This window comes from Pogoniulus pusillus, chromosome 9, assembly GCF_015220805.1.
Source record: "Pogoniulus pusillus isolate bPogPus1 chromosome 9, bPogPus1.pri, whole genome shotgun sequence".
NCBI classification, from domain to species: Eukaryota; Metazoa; Chordata; class Aves; order Piciformes; family Lybiidae; genus Pogoniulus; species Pogoniulus pusillus.
The window spans coordinates 20985346-21000021 of record NC_087272.1 but is presented as its reverse complement, the minus strand read 5'-3'; the positions used below and the strand labels follow the sequence as shown (position 1 = coordinate 21000021).

Here is a 14676-nt window from a genome sequence, read left to right as displayed (position 1 = left end):
CCCAACTGAATTCTGCACTCCAAATATATTTCAACCAGTATAGTGGAATGAATAGTTAAGAGAGAATTAAAGACCTGTCAGCCTTTCATTATCCTATCTTATTCTTAACTCTTGGCTCCGAAGCGGTGCTTTCCCATAATAATGCATTACAATTGAACCACATATTTAAAATACTTTTTGTTTAAATGTGAAAGTTGTACTTCTTGTGAGTTGTTCCTGAGACTTTGTGGAACATAATTGTCCTGTGCAGTCTCGGTTAATGTAAGTAGATGGTTATTAATTTGCTTAGTGTGGACTCTTGAAAGGCAGGAGGTCTTTATGCAGTAGGAGGTTACAGGCTCCTTACAGTTTTAGAAGTTAAATTGCTCATGCAAGAGGTGCATGGTCTCAGCCCCATGGAAGAGTTTCTGATATGTAGTCCCCTTTCCTTGTCAGTGATTTTATCTGAGCAATCTCACTGTCCTTAGAAGGCAGGTTTTGGCAAAAAAAATGCCTGAGAGTCACAGAATTAGTTTTCATGGAATAAACTTCTGGCATGATTAATGTAGCTGGAGTGGGAGCTGTTTTAATTATTTCAAAGAAAACACTGAGATCATGGCACGTATCACACTTTACAACCAGAGGACTGAAAACTTCTTTGACTTGGGAAAACTTCAACTGTTATGTGTGTATTAGCAAATAATCTGCAGTGGGAATGGATCCATGAAAGTAAAACAGTGGGTGTGGAGGACGTAGTGGCCAGAGCCTGTATTTTTTCAGAGATAATACTTTGAGACTGTACTCTGATTCCAGGGAGTGTTGGAACAGTAAAATTACTGTTGCAGAATATCTTCCATTTTAGTTTTGTTGAAAAGATTAATGAGTTTATGTACAATCAAGACTGCTTCAACATGAAGTGTGTATTTTCATTTATGGCATGAACACATAAATGAAAATTATGAGGTCTCAGGCGCTTAATAGTATAAAATCTAAATAATCCTTTTTCATTGAGGAAGGAAAATGGTCACTTTCTGTTAAATTGGCTAAAAGAAGGGATTATTTCCTTTGTGGTAACGGCATAGACAAATAGTTAAAAAAACCCACAACCCTCCAAACACTTTAAAAATGACCAAACAAGCAAAACCACCCTGTAAAATCTTGCTTTTCATAGATACAGAGGCTGGTAAATTGTGGTATAAGTCCAAGAAATACTTCAGATGTTGCTTTACAAAATTACTTCCAAGTTTGTGTAAAATTTGCGAGGCAAAGGGCTTACGGCGAAATGTGTCTAGAAACAGGATACCACTGCTGTTGCTTGACGTAGACCTATTTTCAAGAAACAGCTTCCTGCATGTAATACTCAAAGCTTACCATTTTGAGCCAGAGTCTACCAAATCCAGAAACGATGGAGGAATATTTCTCAAGGAAATCATCTGTTACTTTCAGATTTTTTGCTCTTCCTGTAGCGAATGTGAACCCAGTTGCTGAAAGGCAGCTCTTTTAGGTAGTTGTAATGCTTCTGGTTTCTGTTTGTTGGTTTCTTTTAACCAAGAATAATGTGAGGCTGTTTTAACTAATAATAGAGGCTGGATTGATGCGCTGAGGCCCAATGTGTGAGGTTCTATAAGGTCAAGTGCTGGGTCTTGTACTTGAATCACTCCATGCAACACTGCAGGCTTGGGGAAGAGTTCTTTTAGAGTTACTTGGCAGAGGGGTACCTGGGTGTACTGGTTGTCAGCAGTGTGTTCAGGTGGCCAAGAAGGCCAGCAGCATCTTGGCATGTACTGGGAAGAGTGTGGTCCACAGGAGTAGGGAAGTGATCATGCCCCTGTACTCAGCATAGGTGAGGCTGCACCTTGAATAGTGTGTTCAGTTTTAGGCCTCTCACTACAAGGAAGCTCAAGTCCTGGAGGATGTCCAGAGATAGTCAGTGGGGCTGGGGAGGAGTCTTGGCAGAACTCCTATGAAGAGTGGCTGAGGAAACTGGAGTTGTTCAGCCTTGAGAAGAGAGTGCTGTAAGACCTCATTGCTTTCCATAAGTACCTGTGGGGACGGCCTTTGCTCCTAGAACACAACTGATAAGATGTGGACTTGGGTTGCACAAGAGGAGGCTTACATTACATACTGTGAACATTTTCTTCACCAAAAGGGTCATCAAACACTGGAACAGGCTGCCCGGGGAATTGGTGGAGTCACCATCCCTGGAGATGTTGAAAAGATGTCTGGATGAGATGCTGAGGAGGGACATGGTCGAAGGGTTTATGTATAGGGAGACGTTAGGTTATGGTTGGGCGCAGTGATCTTAAGATCTTTTCCAAGCAGGCAGTTCTATGATGCTATAATGTCAGCAGGGCAAGTGGGCTAGAGGAGCAGAAGTGCTGTGAGCAAATGTCAAGTAATCAGGCTGCCCTGGACCTAAGTTCGGGTAGGTTTTTCTGTGGTAAAATACTGACTCTTACTGCTTAACATTTCTAACCCTCGTCTACCTGTCATGCTTAAAAACAAAACAAACCTTTTGGCAAATATATTTGAAAGCAAATTTCCTGTGTATCCTGAAATATCTAATTCTCCTTTGTATGCTCCTTATACAACTCTCCTGGTGTCTGGTTATGGAATTATAATGTTGGGAGATTTTTATTGTATTAGAGGTGGTAGTTTTTGTAAAAGTTAAGCATTCCTGTACATTGAAGAGTAGTCTAGAACTGGGCATCTTGGGAGAAATCTTTGCCAAGATCTATTGAAATGACTGATTTGGACACCTTGCTTAAGTATTGGCTCCCACCTAAAACCAGTGGTAAGCCTTAATGAAATAAGGAGACTAATTAACATAAACAGATGGAACACAGTTTTCTGCACTGTTTTACCAGGAGGTAGTCACATATTGCTGGAAATTTCTTTGTGGATTAAGGAGGAAAGTCATGTCCAGCTTCAGGAGAACCAGAGGGGTAGGCTTGCAGGAAGGCTGAGTTGTCTGAGTGGGAAGCAAGCCCCTTGCTGTTCCTGTTTTCAGAAAGGAAGCGTAGGGAATATGGAACTGTGGATGAATCATGCTGCAAGAAATTGGAAATACTGAGCATGTAGGTATGGCATTAAGAAAGGCAAAGCTTAGGCTGAATGGAGGCCAGATTGCTCTAGAGGCCACTAGGAAGACCTAGTGGGGTCTAGAGGTGAGTGTGGTGATGCAGAGTATGACCAGGAAATGGCAGCATACCAATTCAGACCTGATAAGGACATGTGTATCAGTTTTATTTTCTATACATACTTTTAGGGTAAAGTGCATTAATTTGAGCAGTAAGCATTACGGTTTCAAACCTGTTCTGGCAGTACTACACTGAGCAGAAAGCTCCTTTGTGCCAGGCTGTTTGTCTACCTTCAGAGTCTGGCTGAAGTAACTAGGAGGTGCAAACTCCAGCCTGTCACTGCACAAGAGATGAATGTTAACATAGCATTCCTCTGGCTCCCTCAGCTCTATTGTTCAGTAAAGATTATGCAGGAACATTTATCTTGCAAAACAATGTGGAATTTCAACTAGGATCAGTTGTCTTTTCAAAAGGCCAACCTTTAACTAGAGCTTGAAGTATAGTACCATAGACTTTTTTTTGGGAAAAAAAAATATTCCAGAAAGTTTTAAGGCACGAAAAATGTAAAGGATAAGTAAAAACCAATAGCAAATGGAGTTAGTCATTTACTCTGTACATGCAGCAGAAGCACCAGACATGTATTTTTGTGTTCTACAGTGAGAGCTAAAATTAGCACCTTTTTCATAATAGGCAAGGGATTCTTTGAAGTCAGGGTATTAAAGGAATTAAATTGATTCAAAAAGAATTTCAAGTGAGGCAGTTTGAGGAGAAGGAGGACGTGGTGCTTGGTTCTGAATCAAGCTTTGTAAAAGTTCCTCCAGAGTCTGGCAACAAGAGTTTGCACTGAGTAGCTGAGAAGGTTGTGTGATACTGAGGTCACATTTATCCAGAAGATTGGATAAGCACCTGAACATTTACAAAATAGTGAAAGTGGTGGCAAATAAAGCTAAACCCACTTTCTTAGCAGGTGGTGGAATGTTAGATGCTATCTCAGCCTTTTAAAATCCAATTCAGGAGGAGAGATGTGTGGTTGCTCTCGTTTTAAAATGTCATTGACAGGGTTGTTTTAATTTTAGACCTTGCACTGTTTTGGCAGGGAATACATTAACACTTGATCGTAATGGAAAGCAAAGCATGCTCAGATAAAAAGTCATGCCTGTCAACCTTTAGAGGTTTTCATCAAAAAATGCAGCAGCCTTTTCATTTGCAACTCTGTGTTTTTCCATTGCCAAATTTTTGGCAGCAAAGTATTTCAGAGATTAAAGGAACCTTTTTTCATGCTGATCTCACAAAGAGTAATCTTACCAACTCACTCTCATGTTCAGAGTCATTTTCGGGCATTTCTCCTATGTCGTGTTCAAACTCCTCACCTTCAAAGCATAGTAAGAGTTTGCTCTTGGCAATCTCAGTTCTCATTTATTCTTTTCATTTTTTTTTTCAATCTGTCTTCTCACCTGGAATTCCCTCATCTTTTCTTTGTGCAACAAGTAAACATATTCATTTTCATATCACAGTGGGGGAAGCTTGTTTACATTCATTTTCAAAGTGTAAAAACCTTTAGAACAATACAAAGCATTACGCTTACATTTTTTCACATTGTGGATAAACCTGCTGGAGCTTTTGATACTTATAGTAAAAAAAAAAAGCTCCCTGAAGTCAGAACAGGGCCTCCTATGTTTCAGCACTTTGATAAACCAAATGCCCTAATCTTGTACACTAAGTCAATTAGCTTTCGTTTTTCAAGTGAGCAAACACTTTCGTAAATTGATTTATAAAGCGGCATCAAAAAGGGCAGATTTGTGAGAGCATTTTAAATGTGGCAAATAAAATAGAACTACTTTTCCAATATTAGTGGCTTAAGCTTAATGCAAAAATGAAGGGAAAGATAAGAATTCTGGTTAGCCGTGTTAAGATTAGCAGACGACATAGAATTTTTACTTGTTGCTTACCTCTAATCTAGCACGGGACAGCCCAGTAGTACCACATTAATAATGGAGGCTTCTGTAGCTGTTCAGATGACTGTATGGGGTTATGTAGATTCCTTTCTATCTCTTTATAATGAAGTGCAGTTTTGTGTTAACTGTTTCATAGTGTTGCAAGATGGGTCTTTTCTCCTATATTGCTACTATCTCCCAACATCTCTGTCAGCTACTACACATGCTGCAGAAATTCCCACCAGCTCTCATGTGCAGAATGCCTGCCATACCATGGCTATAAAGATTACAGCAAGATGTTTTCTGAAGGTTTTGTTGATTTTTTTTTTTTTTTTCTCTCTTTCTGGTAACTGATAAATGTTTCAAGGTTAGATAGTGCTTCAATTAGTAGGTCAGATTTTGAATGATAACAGTTGCAGTTATTGAAGCTTTATTTGTTCATAGAAGGACATAAAAAGGTGAGTGGCATCTCTAGCTGCCTTTGTTAAGCTAACAGGAAAGAAGAAAATTCTGCATTTACTAAAACTTCTGTTTAATCTGGACTTGGAGCTCAGAATGCTACACATGCTACTTGGGAATTAATTGTTTGGCTGTTAAACAATTGCATATATCACTTTTGATAGGCAGAGCAAGTGCTAGATAACTTTATTAGGAGGATAACGATGAATTCAGGCAGCAGCAACAATACACCAAAAAAGTGGTATATTTCCAGTTTGTGGAGAGTGAAGAGTAAAAAGGGAAAGCTGCACAACAGGTGGGTAAGAAAGAATTTAGAAGAAGAATTTAGCTCAGATGTGGTCTGTATTTTAGTAGTTTTCAAAAGGTTTTGGTTGTTTCTTTTCAGTAGTTTTCTTTCTTGAATTATGCATTATTCTGATCTTAGAACTACTAAGTGATAGTATGTGAAAACAGAGTGCACTGATAGAAGAATTTTAATGCAATAGAATAAAATTGTACTGCATATCAACTTGACATGGTTAAAGAGATCCACATTGCTGTGCAATGGCACTGAGAGACGGAGACATCATATGCCACCAAGTTGTAATATGCCAAGAGAAAACCAAAGGGGTATTACAGCATTTTCAGACTGACCAGGTTGGTGTCACGAGTATATCTTTAAAGAAAATGGTTACTTTTGAAAAGAACAGCTTTATCTAAACCTAGCTCTATACAGTACCTACTTCTAAGTTTTATTTAGATTCTTACAGTGATCTTGGGTTGGTTGTTTTTTTTGTTTTGTTTTTTTTTTTTTTCCCCCAAGCAAAATAATTTTGTGGTAAACAATCAGAAGTCCTTTAAAGACTTGGGATTAGATGAGATTAAATTTTCTTCTGTGCATTGACTTGCCTTTTCAAAGTCAATGATTTGTACAAATGCAGATTTTCTTCTGCACCCTGAAAGTTAGCTTGGAAGTTTTTCCTGTGACAGAGAAATTTCCTCACACTTTCCCCCCACTCCCTCAGCTATAAGCAATCTTTTAACTGGTCAAATGCATAAATGCATACAGTATGTGTTTGGAGACACATAATGTGCAGGTTGGTATTATTTTCTTCTCTCCACTTTTTCCTAGTTTTTACTTAGTTGTTTGGTTATTTTGAGAGCTTATTGTAGTGGAAAGTGTTCAAAATTTCTTTACTTAACAAACCTTGGAAAGGTAAGTAGTTGAGAACTTGCCTTTCAGATAGCTAAGGAAAGATGACAGCAAAAAAGTTTTCAGAAACACAGGTACTGCACAGAAAGGGGCTGAGCTAACTCCTCTTGAAAGCTTTGCAAATGTCCCTTTCTAACCTTCCATATTATTAGTCTGATTGCGTGGGCCCTAAGGCAACGTTTTCAAATTCCTTTCATTCTCTTGTATTCCAACTTTTAATTTCAAAACAACTTTGTGGGAGAGAGTTACTCATATGTATATTAAACAAATTTACATTTATTTCTTGACATCAGACAAGCAAAAATGCCTCAGTGGTTTCTACTAAAAGCTGTTAAGACAGAGGATGCAAAAAGGGCTTTCATAAACTGCGTACTTTAAGTAGGTCCTTGATAGTTTACCTGAAAAGAACACGTGAAAACTGTTCACATGAGGACAGGAGCAGCCCTCATATTATAATATGTAGGTTATATCTGAGCCTGCACTGTGTTGTTCTGCAAGTTACCAAGAGCAAAGTTTGTAGAATAATGGAATGCTTTGGGTTGGAAGGTACCTTTCAAGGTCATCAAGTCTACTCCCCCTGCTATAAGGAGGGACATCTTTAACTACATCATGTTGCTCAGAACCCAGTGCAGGTTGACTTGGAATGTTTCCAGGGATGGCACATTTACCACGTCTAGACAACCTGTTTCAGTGTTTTCCCCACCCTCGTTGTAAAAGCTTTCTTCCTTATATGAAAGTTAAATCTACCCTCTTTTAGTCTGAAGCCATTAGCCTTTATACTGTTGCAGCAGGCTCTGCTGAACTTACTGTTCCCATCTTTCCTGTAGGCCCCTTCTAAGTACTGAAAAGCTACTGTAAGGGCCTCCCCATAGCCTTCTCTTCTCCAGGCTGAACACCTCCAACTGTCTCAGGTTTTTCTCATAGGAGAGGTGTTCTAGCCTTCTGATAATTTTTGTGGCCCTTCTCTGGACCCACTTGAACAGGTCCATGTCATGGTTAGGTTAACAAAGAAATGGATTTAAAACCCGGTCTCTTTAGTCAGGTCAGTAACATGGCTAGCCAGTTTCCTCTCAGTGCACAACTCTGCTCTGTACCAAGCTGTGGCAAGCTGCATTGGAATATGGCGTTTCAAAACAGCTACAATCTTTTCACTGTTTTGAGTCAAACGTTTGTCTGTGCCCTGAGAAAGTGGGGTTTAGTACACCAGTATGATTAGAAACTGGTAGAAGTGAATATACTTAAGCTCTGTTTCAAAATAGGAAAAAAATGTTGTACAGAAGGAACCAAGGAGGCTGAAACCAAGAAAATTAAGCTAGGCAGATCAGGTGGCTTTAAATTAAGGCTTTAAAACAAACATTGGAGCCAACAAGTTGAAAGACACATGAAAAAATATAGGTGTGAAATGGGATGTTCTTGCATGTAGGACAAGACAGCTTTGGTAAATGCCAAAGGCAGCAAGAAAGCAAAAATCCACATTTAAAAAAATAAAAGGTTGCATTTAAAAGATTAGCATTAAAGCAGCAATATGAAAGAGAATGGACTAAAAGATTGAAAGTATCAATGTTGTCATTCAAAAGCTTTAAGTCTGAAGAACCCTCAGGTCAACTTTGTACCCGTTGGAAAATGTACACTTAAATAGCTCACTCAACCCAAATCTACCTTGCAAACTAGTTGGCTGTAATGTATTAACAAGCTCCTTTGCTTATGTAAAGGCAGCTTTTATTGGCAACCAAGTATGTCTTATGATACTGGTCCTTTTGGGGGTAAAAAAATATAAAGGTTAGATTGATGAAAGGACCTTTGTGGCAGTGGACTCATTGTACTTAGAGTTACTGTGTAATCGGAGACTTTTTGTCGTAGTTTCTCAGCTTGTCCTGGTTATTAATGTTGACTTTTGGTTTGATTTAGGAGCTGCATGGAAAGAATGTAAAAACATAGGTGAAGGAAAATAAGAAAATTGCAAATAACTGGTGATCATTAAAGGTCCTCTTATGCATGAACATTATAGTAACTTCTAGTTTTCACATTTTCTGTGGAGAAAGAAAGAAGTGTTTTTTGAAACCTGGACATGAAAACTGCTGCTGAGGTGTCCAAGCAGGCCAGCTTTTCTGGGGGCTGATAGCACTTTTGCTGTGCATGTAGACAGTTGGATAAATCTTTCCATCTGTCCTACTACTACCATAAACAGTACTTATGTAAAAAGAAGGCCTCCTGACCTCTTGAAGACATTCAGTGTCTGAGAAGCTTCAACAGGTGAGAAAGGCATAGATATTCTGGGTAGATTCAACTGGTTCATAGGGAACACCAGGCACACCAGAGTCTCACAGCTGGAGAGCAAGGAATGCCTTGCTTGAAAAAGTGACAACCAGCAGCACCACATCCAGAGAAGCTTGGGAAAAAAGAGAGCTACTGAAGACCTGGTACCTTTTCCATTCATTTCTTGGGAAGAGATTTACTGGTTTTGCTGCTTTGCCTTGTGCTGGTTCTCCAAGTACAGTTAAATTGTACAGTGAGCACTGCTTAGTGCCAGTGTAAGCATATTTACATTTGGGGTTCTGCCACAGAAAGTCCTTTTTAAAAGGAAATCAAATCTCATGTTTCTGTGCAGGCAGAAGTTTCTCTTGGCTTAAACTCATGAAAAATACAGACAGTTGCATATTGTCCATTAAAAAATAAAAGTTTGACATAATGTGACTGAAGTCAAAGTAGTAAATGAAGAAAGCTTGTGAGTGAGGGATGTAGGCTTTTAAGACAAAGTATTTTGGCTGGGAGAAGAAATCGGAGTGACCATATATATGAAGGCATGTGCATTGTTTCATATTCTTGTTGAGCTGTTTTGATATCATATATTACTGATTTTATTTTCTTCAAAGGAATCCAGCATGTGAAATGTGTGTATATCCATGCCTTAGCAAAAAAATACTGTAAATAATGTGCATGTCAGCAGTGGCATTAGAAGTTCACATATCGTAGCATAAAATTCTAAAAAATCTATTTTATATGCAGTCTTTCTCAGTTTTATATTTTCATTTCGTAAAATGGCTTTTGTCTGAGTATTTTATGTGTGTTGCTTTCTCAAATAGCTGGTAGGGTAAATGGCAGCTGTAAACCTAAGGGTAGTCTGCAGAGTTTTTCTTCCAAAGCCTTCCTTTCATGTTTAGCCAAGTGAAAGACACAGAGAAAATGTAAACTCCTGCTCAGCATATTCTTGTGGCCTCTCCTGCTGAACAGCCAGAGGGGCTAAAGCCACCCAAGGCTGTTAACCACAACAGCCCAGAAGGCGCCATCTGTAAGCTGTGGCTCCCAGTTTTGGTCAGAGGAGGAGAAATGTGAAGATGGTGCTCAAGGTCTCTTGATACCATATCCTTGAGAACAGTGCTCTCCATTGCGTCCACTCCTTCCCCCCTCAGGACATAAGGAAAAGGCAGTCACTTCTCTTCCAAGTCATTTAACTGTTTCTCCTTAATCCCTGGCAGTCTGACTGAGAACTGTGTTTTGCTGAAGTTTGTTCTGTGTGAAATGATGGATTTGAACCACTTTTATTTAACATGGAAAACAAGCTTTGCAAAAACTCAGCTTACACGTGGGGAAACGATCTTCCTATAAAATATAAACAGATGTTTGTACATTTGAGTGAAAATCTGTTCATGGAAGGCTTTGTGATAAACTGCACAAATGCAGTATTGAGTTCTAAGAATCAAATAATGGCTAACTGATAAGTCTGATCGCTTCCACATGATCATCTGCACTGCCACTCGGGCTTGGTTTTAGTTTTGTTTGGGTTTAAATTATTTTTTTCCCCACAGCTGTATTTTATACACACAGCTTATGTTGAAGTTTTTTTCTCAGTGTGGGGACATTGAAAGCTTTCTGCTGAGACAACAGAGTGGTTCCTGGGAGAACTCCAGCTATTCCCTTCAGTGCAAGAGAGATGCATATGTTGTCTAGGAGCAATAATTGCTTGGGGCTCTTTTTGTACAGAGTCATTCTTTGGCTCATCATCACTGAAGGGTTGTAATTTTTTGGGTTGATTTGTTACTGGAATGGAAACAGGCAAGCAAGCAGTGTTTCTTGTGTTGATGTGTTTCTTACTGCTTTCAGCAGTAAGACCCACAAGGTCTCTCTCTGTACTTGTCCTTAACAGCATCTATACGGGCTGCTTCCTTCAGGGTCTCTGCAGAGAGCACGTAGGACTGTGTTAGATGGTAATGACCTGCTCTGGCAGGGGGGTTGGACTCAGTGATCTCCTTGGGTCCCTTCCAACCCCTAACATCCTGTGATCCTGTGACTAAAAAATATGTACAGTATTTTTTATTTCATCCATTGTGACCATGAATTTCCACCTCAATCACTTGGGCCCTACAGATTCTCCAGCTGATGCCTTAGTCTTTTTCCCTGTCCGGGTTTGTACAGAGTATGTCGGTGATGTTTACATTGTGCACTGATGCAGTTAAATGTGATCATAAAGAAAAAGCATTCACTTCAGTCTGAAGATCACCAAGTTTTGTGAAGGGTTGCGTGGATCCTACTAATGTGATAGTTTTAGTACTCATCCCAAATGCAGTAGAAAGAACTGTGATATTTTCCCTGTATTCATATGTAAATCAGACTCATCTGTACTTTCATATATATGTGATTTTCCTTTGACTGTTTGGTGTGGGAATAAAATTATTAAATAATTAAGATATTATTTACCCATTAAGTTATTCATCTATTTATAAAAACATACCAAGAAAATTAAATCTAGCCAGGCAAATTGGATTATGTTGAAAGACAAAATGTTAAATGTTACATGTGAGATAAATTATCAAGCACTCTGTCTTCTGAAAAACGAGTTAGGCTCAAAGCAGTAATTCAGCCCTTCTGCAAATTTCTTTGCATTGTTCATGTACCTCTTGAAATGTGCACCTGCAGTGCGTGTAAGGGAGGGTAACACAGTATTACATTGTAATCCTTCTGACATGTATTCGAGAGCAGCACCTGTAGTTTTTGGATATTACAGAGGAATCACATGAGGAAAACTCAAGGATATTCACCTTCAACAGATTTTTTTCCAGTAATTCTTTTTAGCTGTGTTTTTAAATGAATTAGTTGAGAGTTGTTCCAGGATTTAATAGCTCACCTTTACTGAAGTGAGATTTGTTTTTCAAGCTGCAAAAACAGCTCTCTTATGTCCTTTTCCTTACCATTGTGTGCCTGTGAAATAAACGAAGTGACAAAATTAGTAAGAAAGACAGGCAGACATCATGCCCTAAAGGTCTTGAGGAAATCTGTTATTCTAGTTCTTTATTTTCTTGCAGAGTTTTTGTATTAGATTTCTCAAGTGGTCAGGATACTTTCCAGTTTGGATTTTTCTTTAATGTTTAAGCTTAGTGAATTAGTACACAAGGGATAAAGTTTAACCTTTTTTTTTTTTTTTTCTTTCTCTCTTGTGTCTAGCAAAGTTTTAGCACTACCAAAAGTCATAATGAAATATAGGAGAATGTTAAGACTCAGACTCATTTGGATAAAATCAATAGAATCACTGCAATGAAAGAATTTTATTGTGTGTAGTTTTACCTAGCAATTTCATGCATTTTCATTCATAGTCTGACAAAGAATGTCATACAAATTCTATTTAACAATACTCATCTAATTTTGCTGATTGTTTTTTTCCTTCTTTTCTTCTTTAGGGTGTACCTCAGTTACCATGTGCCAAAGCATTGTATAACTACGAGGGAAAAGAACCTGGAGATCTTAAATTTAGTAAAGGAGACATCATCATTTTGCGTCGACAGGTGGATGAAAATTGGTATCATGGAGAAGTCAATGGCATCCATGGCTTTTTTCCTACCAATTTTGTTCAGATTATTAAACCTTTACCTCAACCTCCACCTCAGTGCAAAGCACTTTATGACTTTGAAGTAAAAGACAAGGAAGCAGATAAAGACTGTTTGCCATTCTCAAAGGTAAATAAAGAACACGTTTGTTACTTTCTTCTACCAATTTAATTCACTTGAGTAAGAAATAATAATACAGTTCCATAGTCACTTGCAGTTTTTTTAATGAAGCTGCACAAATATGATAAGGGCAAATTATTCTGCAGGTGTTTCCCCTGTGTTGATTAGTTTTGTCTTCCTTCTCTTCCTAAATTCCATCTCTTCCTCTGAGATTTTATTTTTGGAATTAATTTTTTCATAATTGCAAGTAGTAATGCTCATAATTTGTGAGAAATAGCTGCTGCTACAAATTGAAAGTGCTCCCATCTTCTCAAGAAACCACTCATTTTAAATTGTTGAAGTTGGTTCTATTTTCAGCTTTGCATTTAGTAAGCAGTGCTCTTAGGACACTAGATGCAAGACACAAAGTACTGCCCAACTTGGTAATTTGGTAATATTACTAATTACCTATTGGAAAATATTACTTTTGTTCATAAATTGTTTCTGTAACAATTAATTTTCTGTCTTGCAAGGCACATAATTGATACCGAGTTTCAACTGGAATTATAGCTGTTCTTTTTTTTCTGATTCTTCAGTTTATCAAGTTGCACAAAAATGTTGCAAGTTCAGTTGTAAGCTAATCACTTTCTACTCTTATGTGTTAAAAGGATGGCTAAAATTCTAGAAAGATATTGATGTTTGGATTGACAATGGTTATTTACAATGCAGAACAGCCATACTATTAAGGGTCATTGGCATTAGCTTTCACCTTTTCTTTAACTTGTTGGTAAACTGGGCAGGGAGGTGGTGTTTTTTGGGTTTTGGTTGGTTTGGGCTTTTGGTTTTGTGGGTGTTTGTTTGTTTGTTTAATCTTGCCTGAGCAAACGTGTTTCCAAGTATTTTAACTTGCAGATGAAACAATTGCATATCTCAGGACCATGTTTAATGTGCACATAAGTGATTTTTTTATGTAGCATTCTCAAAACCATCTCTTATCCAAATACTCCATGTACACGTGAAATAAATGGTATCACTTACCAATGTTCTTCAGTAGTAAAGTACAAAAGCAGTATTTAGGGGAAATTAGGTAATGAGTCAGTTGAGAAGGAGAAGGGTTGCAGTTCTGTTATTAATGCCAAGGACTTAAAAGGGAGGCTGATGAGTACCGCGGACTGAACATAGTAGGATGTCTGGCACTAAGGACAAAGTCAGATGGCTGAGATTAGTTGTGGGCTGTTAGCTGGACTCTGACCAAATAGGAAAAGAAATAGCTTGAAGCAACTTCATCCTCTAAAGCAGCATGTTCATTACAAAAGGCCTTCTCTGTGGTTCTTGTCCATGTACTGCCTTTTCTGATTGCCTGTGTCTTATGAAGGGAAATGAAATTAGAAATTTAATTAGAGCTGTGAGACGTAATTGCTGCGTGTTCACACAGGATGATGTTCTGACTGTAATTCGCCGTGTGGATGAAAACTGGGCAGAAGGAATGCTGGCTGACAAGATAGGAATCTTTCCAATTTCATATGTTGAGGTGAGTAAAGCTTAATCCTCCATAAGGTTGTGCTTATTGTGTACTGAATTTTCTAAAAGGAGAGTTAACCTGAGATATAAATCATCTGGGACCTAAAATAATCAGAAATACACATATATATGTAAAATAATATAAGATCTGTGTGCTTTGTTTGTACAAGTCAGTGACCTCAGCAGCTGAACCAGTGATTTCAATTTAGCTATTTAATATCTATTTTCAGTGAATGGAATTGGAATGATAGTACCTGGAGGCAGTCACTGTGTTTTTCTGTTAATACTGGAGTCATGCAGTTAATCACAAACCTCATGACCATAGAATGACGACAGTCAGTAAATCAAAGAAATAGTTAGCTTTGCACTGGTCCTGATACCCTGCCTCTCAAAACCAAATTAGCACAATGAAAAAGTCAAAGAACATAGACTGTTGTTAAGCAGCTAAAGCACAGACTTTTGCAGACAGCAGACTTACATAAATCTTCTGCGTACGTGTTGAATGCTCTATCTTCTATATAGAAAGACCTAGGTGATTATGAGCAGTGTGTACAGCTGCAAAAATGCTCAGTTTTGCTTTCCAGAAAGATACA

General features: G+C 38.3%; 1 protein-coding gene across 3 annotated transcripts in view; it reads left to right on the top strand.

The window, feature by feature from the left end:
• Nucleotides 1-14676, top strand: part of SH3RF1 (SH3 domain containing ring finger 1) — an 81901-nt gene that overhangs the window by 36614 nt on the left and 30611 nt on the right. For all 3 annotated transcript variants that reach the window (XM_064148827.1, XM_064148828.1, XM_064148829.1), the window contains exons 3-4: nucleotides 12317-12592; nucleotides 13998-14093. In XM_064148827.1, the coding sequence (XP_064004897.1) occupies nucleotides 12317-12592; nucleotides 13998-14093 (372 nt within the window). The remainder of the gene's footprint in view (nucleotides 1-12316; nucleotides 12593-13997; nucleotides 14094-14676) is intronic.